We start from the raw sequence: 22,408 nt of genomic DNA on the forward strand, positions 1-22,408 counted from the left end.
AATTCCCAAGGCATCACTGCTTGCAGCGCTGCACTGGTGGATTGCGACCGCCAAGACTGTCAGGCTGCCGATAGGCGGCAACCTGGTGGTGCCGGCGGTTGGACCATGGCACATCTACCTATCATAATAGGGCAGTCTGTCAGACCGCCATCACGAGGGCCTGAGTATTAACTAACATACACAAATAGAATTTCATCTGTTAATTAGAATTTACTAATAAGAGATACAAGTTCTGTGTTAATGACATGTGAGTGGTGCCGTTAAAAGCAAGGTCCCTACAGTCCATATGAGTAGTGTTATATTGTAACCACCATGATTGGCGGGAGCAGGAATGGACTGATGCAGTAGACCAGTCTTTCTACAAAAACATATTGATTCTAACTCAGGCCTGATTTAGATTGCGACTTTTGGGTTACTCCGTCACAATGGTCCACCCAAATGTAAATCCCACAGGAAATAATTAGATGTATATTTCGGCGAAATGGGATCCTCTGAACTCTAAATCAGGCCCCCAGTATCATGATATGCATTTCGCTGAGCCACTCTAGATTGTGAAATGGTTGGCCTTCTCTACAGTAATCCATTCTACTCATATGCGACTAAGTGAACAGCATCCGGAGGCGCCAAAAATAATATCATTACAATGTATTCTTAAAGGACTTAAAGAATTAGTAAACAGTTATATTTTTAAATGTCTATAATATTATTAGTACTCACCGTGCCCCACCACAAAGCATCAGCATACGTGGAGAACTGTGCATTGGCATCCTTTTCCACCAGGTAGACAAGGAAAGATGAAAAGATGAGAACTAAAAATCCTATGTACCAGGCAGTGATTAGTTCCTAGATAATAAAAAGAGCAACAGAAATAAATCACGTGAATAATAACGGAATTTTTGCAAAAAAAACGAATTTATGACAAAACTAGAGGTCAACGATGGCATTCCAGTCATTTCATTTCGCAAGCAACAATTTGATCATAATAACTACATGGCATTTCTCAAGTATCCTTGCATATATTGGATGGTGCCAATATCATGTAAATTGTAGCTTCGGCTCTTGCAGAGTAAAAACATTGTCGATACATGCAGTACGTACAAGTAACTAAATTGTTGTCCTATACATTACTAAAGCTAATATAGAATTAGGGAACAGACACGTGGTTGGTAATTTTAATTAATAATCCGTTCTACTAAAGAAGCAAAAGGTCTGCATAATTGTTCACCTTGATTTTTATGACAAGACCAGGGGCTAGCTTTAGGCATGACTCTGATACTACTGCAGCAACTTTAAAGGTCATAGAGGCTTTTAAAACGCAGACTGTGCAAACACCGAAAACCCCTTCGACATGCCAGAATTGCCGTTCTCAATGCTGCGGCTCAGATAGACGATTTGAATGTATTTTAAGGGAGAATGTTTCATCAATTGGGTTGTTCTCACGGGCCTAGCTTGGTCACTAAGATTGGGGATGTGTGAGCTTCATATTTTCCAAGAATCACGGTGGATAGAACAAGAGGGACGCCTGAGAGCGGTGGGGGTACTAGGTGAAAGAAAAACTTTTTTTTTTTTTTTTTAAATTACCAACATTTTTGAAGACTTCCAAAACAAATAGAGGGAGAGACGGTGTATGCGTTTTTGTCTGTGGATATGTGAAAATTCCTTGTGAAATCTTATAGACGCCTCTCCATAACCGACTGAAAGCACCCGTACCCAACTATTTACCAGAAAAACATTAGGGGTGTGAACAGCTGCCCCCGCCCCGCCCCCGAACCTATTCCCTAGTTATTTTTATTTAAACTTGAAGTGCGAGTAATTGTTATAAAATATGTTCTAGGTTTTCAAGCCTAAGAAGAACCTAAGTTGACATTTCTAAAAAAAAAAAAGTGATCTCCCAGCTAAGTAAACGTTTAATTTACTGAAGTTGTGCCTTATTTAAGGTAGTTTATGGAAGGGTTTTGTGAATGAAAACAGAATCGACTTTTTTGCCTTCTAGTTTTCTTCAGTTGAGGTGATTTATGGGCACGAGCGCAGTCAGTATGTGCTCATGCCCTCATGGAGTACGGCTGCTCCCTGCGTAGGTGTGACGGCTATCTTCTGTGCTCCAGGGTGCCTGCCCTGACAAACAGCTCCGTTGCTCCATTCCTATTTTGTGTCATGTTCACCACCAACTTTGTATATTTTCGTTGATTATTTCGCTCTATTTGTCTGCAGCTGGATTCTGTATGTCTGAAAATGTTATGCTCAGCTCTTTGTCAGGGTGGTTTTGATGCCTTTCTTATAAGCCCTCTTATCAACTAACATCTATAATCTTAAATCATCAGGATTGCCCAGGAGGTTTTTGCCCTTTGCGTTTATCTCATAACGGGGATCCTCTTAAGTAGAAGCATGTGCAATTTCCTGTGAGTACTGAGTGCAGTGTGGCACCATGGCTGACGTGAAGATTGAATTTTCCCCCAGGCAAACAAGGAGGAGGTTTAGGAGGCCTTCTCAGTGTCCAGTTCTTAACCGCCTTGTTGGGTGCTGTAGGCGCTTTGGTCAGGAATTCTGTTGTGGCAGAAGAGGCTAAAACTAAGGTGCTAAAAGTTGATTTATCCAAGTTAAGGGGATAGTTGCAAAGAGCATTTTGTTTCTTAATGTTTAGTGGAAAGGAGGGTGTTGTTAATTAATACAAACTATAAATTAAAGGATATAGCTATTCAAGAGGCAGAAGCAAAGATTTGGTTATAGAGAAAGCATGTTAAACAAGCATTTTCAATGTAACGGGTCTCGCATTTACTCGAGTTAGAGCTTTTAGCGTTTTAAACTCCTAACATGACTTTTCTTGCCACACAAATTAAAGGAAAAACTAAACGCAGCGCGATCACACTATGTAAAATGCAGTCGTGCTGAAATTGAAAATGGAAAAACCGAGTGCGATCGCGCTATGCAGCCCCCAGCGCGATCGCGCTGTGTGGAAAATAAACAGATAAAGTAGTCCGGAAACCATGTTGAAAACATCGAGCCTCGTATGTTTTTAGTAGTTTACCAGTGCTGTGTAGTTGGGCTAAACACTGGAAAAAGCATGACGTATGCATGCCTTTCACAAATGAAAGCAAGCGGATTTTAAAAGGGAAGCCCACGAACCAATGAAAGTGACTGACGTGACATGGGCGTGGTTGGAAGTCCAAAGAGAGATTACTACAGGGGACGGAGCGCTTTGCGCTCGCCCCTAAAAAGCATCATCAAATACTTGCTCATGTTTCCTGCTTTTGAGAAAGCGCATGCTTCTATGTGAAAGGTGTTTGCTAATACTGATGTTATTTGCACACTGGAAGAAGGGGCCAGCCTTCTGGCCATGGGGGTTCAAGGGCTAGGTTTTACCCTTAGAGGAGAGACCTTAAGGGGTTTCCAAACAGTGATTGGATTTTTCATGCAACACAGAGGATATCAAAGAGCACAATGTGGACAAATGTGTTATATTGCCCCAGGGTAACCATGGAATATATTTTGGTTTCTTTTCTCAGAGGTGGGAGGACAATTGGCAGATCTAGCGAACAACACTTGATACTGCAAGAAATTCAGGGTTACAAGATTGAGTTCATAAGTAGCAGGTAAAATGTGTTGTGAGTATTTTGTTTCTGGTAAGAAAAAAGGGGTCACAAACTGAGACCAGAACTACATTTGAGAGAAATAAGGAAGTATATAGTAAAAAGACATTTTAAGATGAAGAAATTTTTCTTTTTTGCGAGATCAGGAAAGGAATTATTTAGCCAAGGAAGAGCTGAAAGATGCATATTTTTCTATTCTGAAAATGGGGAGATTTCAGTGTTATCTGTAGGTCAGGTGGAAAGGTACCTGTTCAGGATTTCCCCTTTCAGTGTTTCTTCGACCTTCTGGTGTTTCACAAACGTTCTGCATCAAGTGGTAGCTTATCTCAGAAAGAGAGGTGCAAGGAATAGTGTATTGAGACAATGTACCTCTTATGTCATATGCCCTTTTGGAGGGAAGAGTGAGTTGGAGATGTGCAAAACATGCAGAAAATAATTTTGGAACTGAGTCAAGAGCTTGAGTTCTTGAGTTTTCAGATGGACATAATGAAGGCCCAGTGGAAGGCTCCTAAAAGCAAATTGAAAAAGAGGGGGTGGAGCCAGCCGCCATGCTTTGAGGGAGCAGGCTACGGAGCTCCTCGTCGCCCGTTGCCTCACTGACCTTGTTCAGCTATCATCGCCTCCCCGCTCCTACAGAGGAAGCTTAATAAATGTTTCAGGACCCCGACTGCACTGTTGGCTGGCACCGGTGAGGAAGATTATTGCCCTGGGGATACAGCACTCTTTTGCCTCTGGGATTATTGCTGCACCCAAGATGGTGGGTCCATTCTGGTAGCAGATGCTGCCCTGTGCTTTTAAGTGGTCACGGCGGTGACCCAGCGGAGGGGGTCACCCCTTGCCCAAAGAGCAGCTTCGGGGGGGGCCTGTGGATTTGGGAGCCCCCTGCAACTTGGAGTGGCATCTGGAGCGTAGTTATTTTGGCCCGCCCTGTTTACCCGGACTCTCCTGGCCATTGCTGCACCCAAAATGCCAGCTCTGCTCAGATAGCGGGAGCCACCGTGATTCTAGTCCTATTCGCAGTGATGAATCGTTAATGGGGAATCACACTCCTGCTAGGGGAGTGGCTCAGGGGGGGCGTCAAATAGCCCCCCTGCATTTTGGAGCGGCATCTGGAGTGTGCACGTCTGTGCCTGACTTACCTTCTGGAAGTGTTTTGGTCTGACCTGCGGCCATATTGGGTGGTCTTGGGGAACTGGTGCATATATCCGGTGGTGCTGCTGTGGTGTTGTTGATGTTGTGTTGCTGATGGCTGCACATTGAATTGAGTGGGCTGCCCCGCTGGTTCTTCGCTTGCTCCTGAGCGCTGAGTATGTGGACTGGCTGGCCACACTGCTTCAGCCTCTGCACCCTTGACCTCATGACTACCACTTCCACAAGACTTGCGGAGGGCTCTTTGTTGAAGCTGGACCCTGTATTGGGATGGATACACACTTCAGTGTCGACTCGTGAACTCCCTTGGATAGCTGTTGGCACTCTCTCCGCAGTGTCCACTGCATTGCTGAGAGGTGGGGACCCACTTCAAATTGAGGTGGCTGGCTTAGCGCCCTGACCGGACTGGGGTCTCTGACTTTGAATCTCTCTCTAACTGTGACTTCAGGGTAGTTGAGGCCTCTCCCCATGACCCTCATGGAGTGTTAGCCACAGGCCTTCACCCCATAATAGGGTGCAATCAACGCATCAAGGAGAACGTTGCTTCTGGGGCCCCCCTACAGAGGATCAAGCAGGGCGCTGCCAGTGGCAGCACTGCTTACATGGATGAAAAGTTCGTCCAACTACTAGCCACCATCAATGCATCAGGGGAGTGCTTAGAGGGCAAAATTTATGTGCTTCTTGTGGAACTGGGTCTTATTCAGAAAGACTTGTGGAAGGTTTCGGAAAGGATCTTGGCCCTGGAGATCACGGTACAGTCATTGACACCAGCGGTTCAAGAGTCAGCAGATCATATTAATGATTTGGAGGCACAAACAAAGTGCTTGGCTGCCCGCTTAACCGGCCAGGAGGGTCGGGCCAGGAGTAATAATATCCACATTGTGGGGCCGCCCAACGAGATTGTGGCTCCTGAAGGTCTCTCCAACTTCTATGCCCTGAAGCGAGCCCACAGAGTGGCAGCTTAGATGACCCGCCCTGGAGCTCTGCCTTGACCAGTGGTGGCCCGGCTTCTTAATTTCCGGGATCGAGACCATCTTCTGCAGCAAGCCCGAGCACATAGCCCATTTATGGTAGAAAATGCCAAGGTGTCCCTGTACCTTGACTTTACTCTTCAAGTTCAAACGCAGAGCGTGTCATTCCAGGCAGTGAAGAAGTAATTGTGCAAATTGGGTCTCCTGTACTCTGCTCTTCCAAGCCCGCCTGTGGGTCCAATCTGAGGATGGCGTGCACTTCTCCACAGATCTGTCAGCAGCATGGGACTGGATTGAACTCTACAACAAGGGCATAGCATGTCCTAAGGCATCTGTGCCTGACTGCACTTTGCATCCCAAGTGCCAAATGCTGTAGACTGCGGGCGGTGTCATGCCCTTCCAGATCTCAGGTGGCACTGTAGCAGTATAGGGCAGTTCGTACAGCTGCTGCTTTGGAGCTGGGAGGATATTTGACAAGCCCCATATCGCCGGCGAGCAGCTTCACCGCATCGCACTCAGTGGACTCCGTTCTTTTGAGGTTGAAGATATTTTGCAAGGAGTCAATCCTGGATCTGTTGATGACTTGGTTTGAGATGTTTTTGAAGAACCCATTATATTTTGTTTATATGCATTGCTTTCTTGGCATATTGGTTAGATGGATGCGTATTGATGTTTAATCAACTTCTTTGCTTCTATTATGGGAGTGTGGGGGGCCCCGGGTGTGTGGGGAGGAGGGGGATCTTCTGGAACGTGCTCTATTATCTAGTTGATGTAGGATTCTACCTACTGCTGGGCTCCTTCCTCATATATATTTCACTGTTATGGATCCGGTTATCCCTCTGGCCTTTTGTTTGTATCTTGTTGGGGCCTGTGTGGAGTGTTGTTTGGACAAGATGGTTGTGTGTCTCAGTAATTAAGGGGTGATGGGAGTATTGTTGGGTTGGAATTTTTTGGTTAATTGTGTGTATTTTAGTTTGCCGGCATCTATGGTTATGGGACTGTGGTGTTGCGTGAGTGGTAAAGTGGGGCCCACCAGGATCCCCACAATTGTTGCATCAGTGGGCTGTTATGGCGGCATTCCTTTCCCCTGGTCTGTCTCTTATGGCTACACATATTAAATTGTTAACATAGAATGTGTGAGGCCTCTCTCCACCATTCAAGCATTATAAAGTGCTGTTGTAATTGAAGCGACGTGGAGTCCTTGTTGAATTTCTCCAGGAGACGCACTTTATGGAGACAGAGGGCTGCACCCTTCGGGAATGCTGGCGGGGTCAGCTTTATGCTACTTCTTACTTTGCCTTCTCGAGAGGCGCTCTTATTTGGATTCAGCCAGGAATTTCTTTGCGCTTGCATAGAGTGGTTACAGACCTGGAGGGTCACTATGTTCTGGTACTGGGGGCTTTAGATGGAAGGGACGTAGTCCTCTTAAATGTCTACCAAATGTAGATCAATCCACATTTCTCATTAGCCTTACACCCCTGCCTTCCCCAATGGTCCCCTACTGGACGGTGGTGGGCAGACAATTTTAATTGTGTTGATGATCTGAGTCTGAACCTCTCACAACTGCCTCTGCATGGTGCACTTGTGGGCAGACTGGTGGTGGCAGCCTTGTTGTGGTCAGGCCAATGGGATTTAGCAGATTGTTGGCATGTCCGTCATCCGGGGGGCACGCTCATGTTCCTATTGCTATGGATTACACAATCTCGAGGTTAACCAAGGTTGGCTCAATACATGTTGGTCATTATATGACCGGACGGTGGGGCTGGAATACCTGGCAAAAATGTATTCTGATAATGCTCCTCTGCTGAGCACATTTCATTGGTCTCCGACTAAGCCTAAGGTTCCTACCTAGTGTTTTGATCCTGGACTCTTGGACGATCAGGTCTTTCTAGTGTTATTGGGTGAGCAAACCACTCAGTATTGCACACATAACACTGTTTGACTTTCTCTATCGGAGTGGAATGGGAGGTGATGAAGGTGGTGCTACAGAGGCACTACATTTCTAGTAGAGTAGTGGTTTGTACTCAACTCCGTTCTGATATCCAGTGGTAGGAGGCAGTGTTGGATGGGCTCCTGGGTAGACGAGAGGAGACTCCAGATGGTAGGCATGGTCTACTAGAGAAGAGGGAGAAGCATTTTGAATTAGTGGAACACCTTTGTAACTTTGATCACAAGGCATATATGGCTATGGCGCATGCAGAGCAGGATAAGTTGGGCAGAATGCTAACTTAGCTTGCTCGTGAGGATGGAGGAGGCCATTCCATGCTTCAGCTTTGTGACCCTTTGGGACACTTGGTAGTAACGCAGGAGAAGATCAATGCAGTGTTCTTAAAGAATTATCGCGAGTTGTACTCTTCGAGATCAGCAAGCGCTGAGGTAGACATGCTGAACTATGTTGTCAGATTTCAGGGCCTGCTTGGGATGTGAGGTCAACTGGGACAAATCGTGTGCCTATCGCCTGTGGGGGGATGCCCCTGAGGACAGCCCTATCCCCTCAGCACCAACGTTACGGTGGGAATGGGAAACCGTACTGCTGGAGTACCTTTCTCCTGATTTGCTATATGAGGGAAATTATAGGTGTGTACTGACTGGATTGCGTTGTTTGGTTAATGTCTGGACCACCTTGCCTCTTTTGGTTAATGGCTGTGTATCTTTAGCCAAGATGATTATGCTACCACACTTACTTCATCTTTTTATGGCACTAGCACTGGAACTGTCCCAAAGCTTCTTTTGGGAACTTGATAGTCTGTTACTCGCTTTACTGGGGCACATACCAGTGTCGGGTTGCTCTTTGGAATCTACGTTTACCTGAGGCTGAGGGAGGTTCGGCATCTCAAAACTTTGAATTGTATTATTTAGCACAGAGCTGCAGTTCATGGCACACTGGTGACCCTTTGTCTGGGAGGATCCTGGCACTCTGGAGTGTGGCTCTCCCTCCAAGGATTGTCTTCTGGACAATCCTACCTCTAGGGTATGGACTTCTAACATCTTGATGAGGACCACACGTTATGTTTGGGCCTGCACTTTACAGCAGACTCATACCCAGACTCTGTACACCCGTGAACTGCCACTCTTGCTGGTTAGGTGTTGTAGCCACCCGGTGGGTTGGCTGGGTCTTCACTAGTGGCCGTCTGCGTGAACTGACGCCTTGGGTGATCTTTTTGCAAGGGAGAATTGTGCCTGGTTTCAGACCTCCATGGGGCTTATGACATATCACTCAGCCATTTTCTGCTGCATGGTGCCCTGGTCTGGAAGATGCAGGGGTAGTGGGGTGCTGGTGGCTCTGAGCCCCCGGAGCATGACTGTATGTGCCTTCACTTCCTTATATCGGGCTAGACAAAGGCAGTCAGTTTGACCATAGGTATTTACTGGAAGGATTGCGGCAGATGCTCACAACTCTGCGGGCCTGCTGGGAGGCGGGCATCACTATCCCTCTCCCTGATTCCTCCTGGAGGAGAATACTGGAAACTAGTTTCTTAGTGTTCAGGAATGCTTGCTTCAAACTGAACCAATTCTTGTATTTACATTGGGCTTACTTAACCCCTGTCATATCCAAGTCATGCTCCCGACTGCATGCCCGTGCTGCTCTGTTGCAGATGATTTGGTCACACATCTTTATTTCTGTATTAGACAACAGTTCTGCAAGTAGGGCAGGGGGCCATGGACAGATAGTTTCCTGGTAGTCCCACACTGTGCTTGTGGGCCTTTCTGAACGTTCGGCGGCCAGGAAGGTTACTGATAGGTTTCTGGATCTGGCACTAATTCTTGCTTGCCGGCAATTGACCATGAGCTGATTGTCTCCTCATGGTTCCAATGTTTATAGGTTGGGTTAGGAACTGATGAGGTGGGCAGAGGAAGCTATGGGGGTTAGAAGTATACCGATACTGCCAGCTTGGGATGTCATATTGTTGGCCTGTCTGTGTGTGGAATGAGGAGGCCAGATAATCATGACTGAGACCACTTTTAGTGACTCCATATCGGACTCAGAGGATGGTGCATTGGCCCTAACACTGGCTAGCTTGAGTTAGTGGCATTTCTCTCTCCCTGATCTCCTAGGTTTACTCCCTACTCCGGTTTTGAGTGAACGTCACTGAGTTGTGAGACTAGGATGCATGCGGTGAGACTGGTTGGACCCAATTGTACATACTGTCTGTAGGAACTTCTCTGGCGAGATTCACACACATCTTCTGTTTAGGGAGGATTTGTTTATTGTTGGGGCTGTCGCTGTTAGTATGCCTACCCACTGTACCTTTCTCATCATTTACTATGCTCTTTGATTCTAACTGATATATCCCTGTGTTTAGCCTGCTGGCAGTATGATTTTTTGTGTGTATTAGACCTGTTGTGAAATATTATAATATGTAATAAAGATATTTACAAAAAAAGGAAATTGAAAAAATAAAAGAAGAAATTTGCCAGTTGTTGAATACCAGATTTTTAGTCTGATGGCTTTAACTTATGCAATGGACCTTCTCTCAGCTTTCATCCAGGCTGTTTTTCTTGGTCCTCTGCATTATTGAGTGCTTCAGTGATTAAAGATGGGGAGTTTGAACAAGGGTTTTTGGTATGATGACAGGGCAATACTTCAGAAGATGCAGGAAAATAGCTTCTTTGGTGATTGGACAATCTGCTGGCTTGGAATAGCTGTACAATATTTTGTAATAGAGTTGGCTGTAAGGAATCTAGGTTGGGGTGATCACATGGGAACCAGAAGACAGCAGGTGAGTGGTGCTGAGGGCCAAGTGTAAAGGTGATGGCAGGCTCTTTTTCTTTGAAAACGTTATTACCAATAGATCAGAAGTGTGTGGTTCTATTTAAGAAGGTGGCCAATATTTAATCTATGTATTGCATAAATTGTTTAGGTGGATGCAGCTTGCAGATATGACTAAGGAGTCTTGTCATTGTCTAGATCAGGGGTCTTCAAACAGGGGGGCCTCAAGTGATCCCAGGGGAGGTGCCAGGCTCTGGCCAAAAGAAAGATTATGCAGATAATAGTGCTTTGTTTAAAGCAGAAACATGTTTATTGCATTTGTAAAAAGGTAACAGAGCTTAACTGCAATGTTTAACTAAGTCCAGACTTATTTAAACATTGCGTACTTAATAGAATAGTTTTGAAAAAATCTCAGGGGAGGGGCCTGATGATTTATTTTTTTCCCAATGGGGGGGCGCGGAATTAGCAAATTTAAAAACCACTGGTCTAGATGAAGGGAGAAGTCTCAGATAAGAACAACTTTGAGGTCCGGAGAATCAAGTGCCAAATTGATATTTGAGGTATTGCATGCAATAAAGCCTGTGGGTGATGCACCTGAATTTGTTTGCAAAAGTATGTCAGGCACAGGGTCCAATAGAGGTATACTTTTTCAATCCTTGTTTGGGAGTTCAAGTTCCTCTGTATTATAGCTTGAGGCCAGATCCTGGGATTGAATCCACTTCAACAGGTTTGGGCATTGGAGAAAACAAATGCCCAAGTTTTAGTGTTGGTCCAGATGTTAAAGCAGAGCATATATGTAGTGCCATTTACTTCTGCCTCGGCTTCAATTTGGTTACATCAGCTACCATGGCAAGATGGTTTAGGCTGGTTTTCTTTGTGAGAGAGCCTTTTCTAGGTATTTTGGTGTTTATGGTGAGAATTCTAATAGCACCCCTCACTAAAGGATATTCAGTCATGAAAAATTTTAGAATATATTTTGAGAGCGGCTGGTTGGTCTAAATGTACCTCTTTTTATCTAAAGGCAGTTGCACAAGTTTCAGCTTTGGCTATGAGGAAGCTTTAAATATGTATAAGACTAGCCTCATGTCTTTACATACGAAGACAAGTCTCAAAATTGATCCTGATTTTCTTAAAGACATAGAGACTAGCTATTTTCCTTCCTATCCATGTCCATTACAGTAAAAAAAGTTGGTAAAGTAAATACATATTTGCGAATAGGAGGTTGGAGTTGAGGTAAAAAACAGAAGTCTCTTTAATCAAGTGTAACATTGTGTTGTAGATGAGAAAATGAGTAAGCTCTTTTTGTACAGTATTGTAGGAAATGTTTCCATTTGAAATATATCTTCATGATGAATGATGGAAGGTTTAAAAAATAAATCTGTATTCCTTAGAGCTTTTGTTAGACCTAGCATCCCCTAAATTTTTTCCTCCTATCTTGCTAGGACTCTGCACACTTTACCACTGCTAAACAGTGTAAAAAAGTATGTGCGCTCTCTTTAATGCATGGCTTACATCCAAATGGCACATTTAATTTACCTGTAAGTCCCTAGTAAAGTTGTACTGCCTGTTCACAGGACCTGTAAATTAAATGCCACTAGTGGCCCTGCAGCACTGATTGTGCCACTTGGCTTAGTAGCACTTTATACATGCCTCAGGCCTGCCACTGCAGCCTGAGCATTCTGACCTGGCAAAAGAATTATTTTGCCCAGCCTAAACCTTCCTTTTTAATCCATACAAGTAACCCCTATGGTAGGACAATGTATTTAAAAAGCAGAACATGTGCTTTTAAGTTTTACATGTCTGAGTTAACGAGGGGGATGCCTTTCTCCTCAGGGGGTGGAAACCTCTAGAAGCTTCCTCCTTTTCAAAGTGGGCAGCTGGTATAAATATTGGACATCAGACCACTATTCTTTAGTACACTTCCGGACCTGTGGGCTCCAGACGAATAAAGAATGCTGTGCTGCTGAAAGGACTGCCACTCCGCTGGACTGCTGATCTGAAGGACTGCTGCCCTGATGTGTGGACCAGCTGCCTGCTGTTGTCTTGCCTGGGAGAGAAGGACTAGAAATGCATCTGTTGAACCCAGCCCCCTAGAGTGACTCCAAGGGCTAGTTGTCAGACCTAGTGATTAGACCCCGGGGGAATTTGCATTGGAACTAAATCAGGGATACTTAAAGATATCTGAACCCAGATATCCCAATTAGAACAGACATTGCAACAGCTTGAAGTTAAATATGAGCGCAAACCCTGATCGGGTGTGTTAGCCGAAATCTAAGACCACAACACAAAATACCAGGACTTGGCTGAGAGGGAACATAAATATATGTTCAGCAGACAAAAGGCAATATCTTATGGGGAGGGAGGTAGGCCTGGCCATACGCTGGCAGACAAATTACAACCCAATGGGGTGCCAACACACGTGATCCCAATAACGGACAACAGCAGGACTGATCACTTTAAAACCGCATGAATACTAAGTGCGTTCACTGAATTGTAGAGAGCTTTACGCATCTAACAACCTTTCCCAACCATCAGATATAGCAGAGTACTTAGCTCTCACCTGGGCAACTGGGGTTCCTTTCACAACCTACAGAGCAAGAGGAGGTGCATGAAGCTATACGGTCACTACCCAACGGGAAGACGCTGGGACAAGATGGGCTGACTAGTGAATCTTACAAAGAATATACTGACTTGATTGTGCCCCACTTGCATGCTAAGTATGTAGAGGCGTACAATAAACAATGTCTCCCTCCAACTCTTAGTGAGGCTCTTATAATAAAATTTTAAAAACAGACAAATGCGTGGAGCGATGTGAATCGTACCATCCGTTATCGTTAATAAACACTGATGCCAAAATGTTAGCAGAAGTACTCACCAGCAGATTACACTCCCTATTGCCAAATGTGGTGCTGCCAGACCAGTCAAGCTTGTTTCTACATGGTCCACTTCACACAACCTATGTACTATATTCTCTCTGCAGCATCAGTTAGACCCAGAGCTGGAGGCCGCAGCAGTCTTATTAGGTGCTGCCAAGGCCTTTGACTCTGTATACCGACCCTCTAGCGTGAGTCCGTATTAATGGGCACGTCTCTGTGCCGCTTCATAAACACCAAAGTACTCAACAGGGTTGTCCCCTTCACTGAGCTTATTTGTGATAACACTTGCCTGTGTGTTACGTCAAAGACACTCGCCCACTGTGCTATGGTTCAGCCAACGTACCATTGGGGTGTCCATGTACGTGAATGACATGGTCGTTTATGTGCAACATCCTTCACAATAACTTTTACATCTATTGCGTGAAATTACTAGATTTGGTGGACTTTAAGGTCTAAATATCAATTGGGACAAATAATCTGTACTACCATTGACACCATGTACAAAGCCCCAGGACCTAGAATACCCACTAGAATGGCACACAGTCTCGATTAAATATTTGATGATAATAATTCATAGAGACCCTGCCCACATAATCAGAGATAAATATGGTCGTGCTATTGAGAGGTTGAGGCGTAAGTAGAGCAGTGGAAAAAAATGCCCCTGTCCCTAGCAGACAGGGTGGCAGTCATAAAAAGGTCGTACTGCTGCACTTTCTATATCTTTTCAATGATATACCGGTGCGGCTCCCAAACAGTTTTTTTAAGCTTCTGTGCAGACACCTAATGAGAATAATTTGTGCTGAAAGACAGTCACGAATTGGATGGTCAGTATTGATGAAGCCGTATGGGAAAGGTGGCTTTGGGGTCCCAGACATGCACCTTTATTACCTTTGCACCCAGGCCCAGTACGCTCTCTACTGGTATCAGCCTCATGCATGTACACACCATTTGGCCATACAAGTGGATGATGCACATCCTATCCCACAAAATAAATCCTACCATATCGGCGATGCGACATCGCACATACAGAAATAAATATGATAAACAATATTACAACTGCGTGGCATGTCTTAGGAGCACGAGCCAATAAGTTACCTCTATATGGACCTGCACTTCCCTTACATTTCCATCCTGATATTACAGTAACATGACTCTCCGTAACCAGGTGGGCATCACAACAATGGGCGATTTATTTCTGGAAGGGAAATTCCTGGAACTTCGGGAGATGTCCTTCATTAGTAATGCAACACTATTCTTTACCTGTATATATTATTGAATTCACTCAGCACTCAATTCCCTTTAGACCTCATTTCCTGAGGCACCACTGACATCAAACACCATGCACTCGCTGATCACTAGCCCCACACAACGCAATCTAATTACCAAACTATATAATGCTGCACTATTAGAGAGCATTCCCACAATAGACAAAGCTTTGGAGAGGCGGAATACTGTTCTCATCATGCCCCTAACACAGAAACAGTGAGAGTGCTGTTGCACATTGACAAGCCTACTGGCCCTGAACTGCAACTTGTGCATTATACACTTTAAGTATTTGCAACAGATGTATTACACCCCAATGAAGCTGTACAGATGTGGACTGTGGGAACATACTTGCTGTAAATGATGTGGAAGAGATGACGCATATTATGTACACTTGACCCGGGCGTGTCCCTGAGTTTTGGCGATAGGTAGCTCATGACCTTTGTTTAATGACATCGGACTCAGTTGTGTGTACAATCCAGATGTGCCTATTGAGCTTAGTTCAAACACAGCCACCTACGAGATGAAGGCTTGTGGCAATAGCACTGTTGTTAGCTAAACAATGGGTGGCAATGTGTTGGGAGAGACACGCAAAGCCCAAACGCGAACAATGGTTGAAAGACTTGGTCTACTGTAAATACACTTCAGAGATGTATGCAGAGGAATTCCCTGTTGTGTAGTGGCCGAGAGATATCTGGGCACCCCATAAGCCTACTTGCTTGAACATGCTGAATCATTCTCTGATAAATTGTAATCGGACGCTGAAGTCTTACTATTTAATACTATCTAATGATTGGCACATAACATGTTTCCCCCTTATTCTTTTTTCAGATCACTTGTGCAGCTGTTATATACAATGGAAATCACAATAAAAAAAAAATCCAAAAAAACAGAAAAACGTGAACCCAGCACCTGGGCTCTGCCATCTGTTAGTCCTACCCTGCCAAGGGGTGCCACCCCAGTCCTGAACCCTTGGACGTGGGTCTGAAAATGCTTTGGTAGTCCATCTGTGGATCAAGCATAACCAACCCAGCTCCTCTGATGCTCACCGCAAACCCATGTACAACTGACGCATTGCCTCTGCTGCGTGGACTTTCCCGATGCACGGACTTTGCATCGCAGCCTGCAGACCCATTGGAACTGATGCTGCGCAACGCATCTCCGACACAGGCCTTTGCATTGCAAGCCTCTCATTGACAGCAGTCTTGACAACAACGCAGGGCTCTGCATTGCAAGCCACATCTTCTACAGAAGCAGCGGGTCCACAGCACATCCCCAATGAAGGACTTTGCATTGCAAGCCCCCTCATTGACAGCCGAGTCAACGACAATGCAGGATCTTCCACCGCAGCCTCTCTGCTCCCCGGAACCAACACTGTGAGATGCATCATCGACCAGGACCTTTCATCACCTCAGCTATGTGCTAAATCCTCAACATGGAACGCCGCAACCCTTCGCAACCAGGATTTAAAGTACTCTTGTTCAGCAGGCCTAGCTGGGTCCCTGAAGCTGGCCCACACTCCTTTATGGTTGGCTTGAACTTGTGACTTTGTTCTTGTCTACCTTGACTAGATATCCACAGTTGGTTCTTTGTGCTTCTTGGCACTATTTTCACGGACATATTTAAACCTGCATATCTCCTGTTCTACTGACCGGATTTTTGTTGTTTTGGTCTTGATTCATTCAATAAAAGTTACTCCATTTTTTTTAATTGGAGTGGGATCTTTCTTACCTAGAGTGTTCAAGCATAAATAATTTACACATCACCTCTAAGATAAGCCTGACTGCTCTTTGACAAGCTACCAGAGGGTTGAACACAGGTTAATTTGGAGTTTGCTTGTGCTTTACCCTGAGAAGGATTGTGGTTGTTGCTTGAGTAGAGTTTCACCACCACCCCCACTTAACCAGTAACCCAATTTCTTAAAGATTTATTTCATAAAATCAATGATGACTGAGTGGAGAGGATAAAATGCATTCTTGAGAATCTATGAATGTTTTACATTTACAGTTTCACGCACAAGGTATGTTTAGAGCACTAAAGAACACTCTGAAATGCTTAAGAGATTTATCGTGTCAAGATATTCTGTATTTATGATTTTTAAAAGAGCTGCAGTAACAGTGGCAATAAGGAGTGATTTATGCATAGTCAATATGTCTTTAATAAAATCTAGATATCCATGACATGCATTTGGAGAATTGTCGTTTTTTTATTGTCTTATCGCATGTTAACAACTTTCGTACGTGCATAAATATATAAGTAGAAAAATGGTGCTTTAAAAAATAATGATTACAGATCTACAAAAGTCACACTCTTTTAACAATATCAGTGTTGTAAATATTATTTTATTTTAATTGGCCAGGTGTAGTTTACAAAGTATCTAAATTTTTACTTTAAATTCACGTTTATTTAGACTCAAAAAGGTCCACAGCAACATTTCAGACTATATACAACAGTTCACATAATTTTTTAACATACACTAAAATATAATGCACTTCACCATTTTGTAAACAAATGCTACAAAAAGTATTACACAATTATCAAAGCTTTTATCTTGTTATTCTTGTTTTTTTATTTTTTTACAGAATGTAATATCATTTCTGAATTCCTTCCAAAAAGTGTTCAAAATAAACTGGACACTATTCACAAAAAACATGTGAAAAAACATGTGAAAATACGGCTGGAGATTTATGGAAATGTACATCTCTGCCTGCATCTACTGGAGGACATGTGTTCCCCTTTCTTCCAGAAAAAGAAGTAACTTCAGCTTATGGCGGGAGTAAACCTCATTTTCCATGGTGGAAAGGGGATGGTTTAAAGTTTAGGAATAAAACCAAATGTGCATGCCATTCTATATGCCCTATTTACAAAGTATTTTTTTTAAATAAGCTGCTACCTTATTTATATCTGCGAGGAATACACAAAAGGAGGTGGGTAGTCCAAGGCATGGTTTGCCTTGAAACTTCAAACCATGCCTTGGAATACCCACTCCCTACCCGATGAGTAGTATTTTCTACTATGGATTTCTCTGCACTCGTGGCAGAGAAATAAGTAGTAGCAAATGCATGTATGCCACCCAGTAATCCTTTTGTGTATTCCTGGCAGATATAAATAAGGTTTAAGCTTATGTTAAAAACTTTGTTAATAGGGCATATAGAATGGCATCCACAGTTGTATGTACTATCGCCGTCAGTAGAAGAGGACTGGAGTAAGTATGGATAAGATCAGGATATAATGGGCATAATAATAGGCATTACATGCACTGATGTTTGTGTCTGAACCATTCCACATTTGTATACTATATTTACAATGCTGTGCCATTTACCAAGTATCCCCAAATTAACTTGCAGCAATGCACTCAGAAGAGAAAAGCCTTAGATATATTTCCATTCCTGGGACGTTTTTATATTAAGGCAGGTTTAAAGGATTTTAATCCTTATCCTTCTCATATAAGACTGCTTTTCGGTAAATTAATGTTTGAATGCCACTATATTTCAAATTTCGAATAGAGACCATTTAGTCATTAATTTTATGAGAACACTGGAATATTGAGAGCTTCATTGAGGATGATAAAGTGGATCAGGACCAAAGATGGCTGCTGCAGACCTTCTGCTCCCACATTCCTGCTTTCTATTTATTTTAAAACATTCTACTGTCTGTAGATGGAATATTACCATAGCACTACAGCATTTCTGTCTTGGTTTGTACTGGTTGTTAACGGTCCTCTTGCTTATTATAGAACATTTGCCTCCAGTTTGGGCCCATCACCCAGGAAGAGGGTCGTTAATTTCCATTATTGCACTCTGCAGGGAGCTAGAATGCTATATTAGAACATTGGAATGCTGGAAGCTCCATTGAAAACAAAGGAGTGCTGCAGGCTTTTACTGGCCGGTAAAAGCCCGCAGCGCCAACATTCCAATGTTTGCTTTGTTCACAGCAGCAGCTGTGAACAAAGCCTCACTGAGCCCGAGGGGATTTTAATCCCCTTGGGCTCCGTGAGCAATTTGTTTTTTTAAATAGAACATTCTGCCCTGAGTGGCAGAATGTTCTAATAGCCTTAGAACCCACCGTAGCGGGCTCTACCGGCTATTAAAGGCCCTTTCCCTTGTTAAATGCCCTCGCCTTCGGCTCGGGCATTTAACGCAGGGAGCGGGCCTTTAATAGCCGGTAGAGCCCGCTACGGTGGGTTCTAAGGCTATATTTATACTCCACGATTGCTCCGTACCAGGGATTTCAGAACCACAAGCAGGAATAGGGATGTTCTTCGATTTTATTTTAGCCTGTGATAGTACTTAATTGTTATTGGTAGTGCTAATGACTTTAAGCTCACTTCCGCTAATATAGCATCTATTGAAGTCGTCTGCAGCCATATTTAGGCCGATTTTCAGCTTTTTCCCTTTAATAAATCAAAAAGGAACTGTCTTACAATTCAAATATTTAAAACACGATAGTGTGCAGGCAAATATGAAACCTTAGTATGTGAAGTTTACTTATAGCTATACACCATCTATGCTTAATTTTTGAAGGCCATAATCTGACTATTTAACACCTATATAATAAACATATTTGCAGTAAAATAAAGAAATCAAGCATGAAATTAGTTTGCAAATCCAGTGGCATCGAATTTAATACAATCAATTCATCAATACACATTAAAACATTTGGGGCCATATTTATACTTTTTTAACGCCGCATTTGTGTCATTTTTTGACGCAAAAGCGGCGCAAACTCGCAAAAGACACTTTTATTTTGTAAGTTACCGCGTTTTGGCGTCAAAAAGCGGCGCATATGCGGCGCTAAAAAAGTATAAATATGGGTCTTGAAATGTATGTCTGACCAGCTAGGTGAATATCAATGCACCTCTTACAGTGTATTTGGAAGATGAGACAGACTAAAGGCTATTGGGGCCAGTACCAGAGAAGGACTAGAAATCAAAACAGGTCCTAGCAAAAATCTTCAAACCACTCTGCACTATAGGGGTTTGCAAGTAGAATAGGTCCATGGGGTCTTGGTAGCCCATTCTGTTCTGAAAGAGACACCCTAGAATGAATCCTACCTTGTAAATACAAGAGATGCAGAATGGCCAGCCTTCCTCCTGCCAGCAGAGAACCTTGTTTCAACCATACTGTAGTCAGTGTACTGGCCATGTATAACAAGATAAACCTGAGTTAAGTTCCCTTTGTGTAATGTACTTTTGATACTTCCTAATCCAGCATGTATGTCCATGGACAGCAACAGTGGCGGCCCGTCCTTTAGGGCGGAGGGGCCACGCCCCCCCACCCCATGAAGAGTGTCTGTCAGGCTGAACAAAGGTCAGCCTGATAGACACTCTTCATGTTCAAGTCAGGCAGCCAGGAGCAGACATGCGCGATTTGCGCAGACTCCTGGCTGCCTGAGCTGAACTTTGCTGGGCTGAGGAGATCACGACCCCTATGGGCGTGACCTCCTCGGCCCAGCAAAGGTGCCTCCAGGCCCTCTCCTGGGTGACGAGGAAAGCGTCACCCATTGACACTCTCCCTGGGCGCTTCAGGTTCAAGCACTGAAGCGCCCAGGGCGAGTGTCAATCAGTGACACTTCGTCACAGAGTGGGGAGGGGCCAGCAGTCTCACTGACCCCATCCCACTCTGTGACGAGGCTGGGACTGCTGCCTTCCCTCATTGGCTGACCTAAGGCAGCAGTCTCTACCCTCCTGGGACCTGGAGGCTAAAGGTAAGTGTGTGTGTGTGTGTGTGTATGTATGTGTGTTATGTTTTACATTGAATGTTTAGTGCGCGCGTGCATGTTTGAGTGTTATGAGTGTTGTTCATGGATGTGCGTGCGTGTGTGTGTGTGAAAGAATGAATGTGTTTGATCTTGTAAAATGAATGTTTGGTGCGTGCGTGCATGTTTGAATGGAATGAGTGTTGTTAATGGATGTGAGTGCGTGCGTGTGTGTGGAAGAATGAATGTGTGTGAATTTGTAAAATGAATGTTTGGTGCGTGCGTGCATGTTTGAATGGAATGAGTGTTGTTAATGGGTGAGCGTGCGTGTGTGCGTGTTTGGGTGTGAAAGAATGAGTCTGTGTGTGTGTTTGTGTGTGTGCCCCGCCCGCCCTCCTCCCAAAGCTGCCGGCCGCCACTGGACAGCAATACTTTTTCATGAGATTTACCACTGACGGTTGACAACAGCTTGGAAGTCCACCAAGCAAAAATGTATATGACTTTTTATCGTTGCTCATGGATATCCGTATATACCACTACAGTGATAAACACTGATGCACTATATAAAGTTTCAATCTAAAAGTAGCATGTATAAAGTGGATTTTTTGACTATGCGCCATTCAAATGTATATCCGATGAACTTTAGCACCCTTATTAATTAGAGACATTAGTCTGTTGGTTGCGTACTTGTGTCTTCTTAATCATGAATTGTACATAGTTTCTATTTATTTGAAATATTTAATTTGCCTGACCCAGATGCCTCCTTGCATGCACTCTCAAAGAGCTGACAGAGAATCCTGGCCACCACTCTCGAGTCCTGGAAATGAATAGTTGTGCAACCCCATCTGTGTTAAGTGATTCATAGATTTTGATGTTCACCTTATATTTTTGAGTGCTTGAGCACTCTCCGTCATCTTCAATGTATCATATGTGCAAATATTCTCCATAGACGTATTGTAACATGACATTGTAGCATTTCTTTGGGCACAATTTGATAATCAGCATAAAGGAAACAAGTGCAGACTACACAGAAGAGCCTTGGCTTGTTGTTTTAATCTAGACCACAGTTCAGTTACAGAAAGTAGATATGGAGGCAGAGCCTCTGCCACTGGAAGTCCAAACCAAATGAGCATTCTGATGTAACTCAATACAATGTCTATTGACCCCACTATGGGTTTGGAGAGCCAGTAGATATTTTGTGGTGAATGGAGGACACGTTGATCCCCTTTCATTTGAAGTACAGCAAAACACAAATTAGTGAACAACGCTCCTAGGGTCTTACAGCACCAGAATGCACATGCAAATTAGCGGAGCAATGTACACGCCTCTCACAGTGGCAGCATGTGCATAGGCAGGAGATGTGAGGTAGTCCAGGATTAAGAAAAAACACAAATGGTTTTTAAATGGCATACAAATGGAGCAGGTACGGACCTACAGATACCTGGGGGTCCTCTTTGATAAACGTGGATGCTTTAGACAACATAAAAGAGAGCTAATAAGCAAAAGTATGCCCCTGGCTGGCTTTTAGCAATTTAAAAAGATCACTGGTCGGCCCAAGTATTTTACCGTTATTAGAAGTTATTGCAGCTAAGCTTGTACCAAGTAAATGTATAGAAATGAAGCCCATTGTGGAAGAGATGTGGTATGTGTAAATACAATTATAACAAAAGTGTATAAACAACTTTTTTCGAGTTCTGCTACACGCATCTCTGGCACAAATATGCTTGGAGTTTGGGCTAGTAAATCAGCTAATAGCCAGGAAAGGGGCCTATGTAAGGACCTGGTACAGAAAAAGAGCGCTAAAGGGAACTAACTGTGCCAAGCACTCTGGCAAGAAATACAAACAAGTTGATGGGTTCCTGTGCGCCTCTATCTTCAACAGGCAAAATTTTATTTAGGCTTGCAGGACATATGGGAAAGTGTCCCATCCATAGCATGTTTTAAGAGAGTTAATATGAAGACATAATTGCTGTTGAAAACACTTGGGGAGTGCTGTGAACGAGTATAAATCTTTTAGATGTCAACGGTACTTTGGAATGGGATGGTTAACCGTTTAATAAAAAAAAGCCTTCTTGCATTTTCGATTGGGGAAGCTGCCTGGTGAAACAAAATGGAATTTATTTAAAAAGGAGTTAATAAAGGAGAATTGCAGCC

General features: G+C 43.8%; 1 protein-coding gene across 2 annotated transcripts in view; it reads right to left on the reverse strand.

The window, feature by feature from the left end:
• KCNQ5 (potassium voltage-gated channel subfamily Q member 5) overlaps positions 1 to 22,408 on the reverse strand; it is a 1,862,282-nt gene that overhangs the window by 335,236 nt on the left and 1,504,638 nt on the right. For both annotated transcript variants that reach the window (XM_069235692.1, XM_069235693.1), the window contains exon 5: positions 718 to 843. In XM_069235692.1, coding sequence (XP_069091793.1) covers positions 718 to 843 — 126 coding nt within the window. The remainder of the gene's footprint in view (positions 1 to 717; positions 844 to 22,408) is intronic.

The sequence above is a fragment of the Pleurodeles waltl genome, chromosome 5, assembly GCF_031143425.1.
Source record: "Pleurodeles waltl isolate 20211129_DDA chromosome 5, aPleWal1.hap1.20221129, whole genome shotgun sequence".
Classification (NCBI taxonomy): domain Eukaryota; kingdom Metazoa; phylum Chordata; class Amphibia; order Caudata; family Salamandridae; genus Pleurodeles; species Pleurodeles waltl.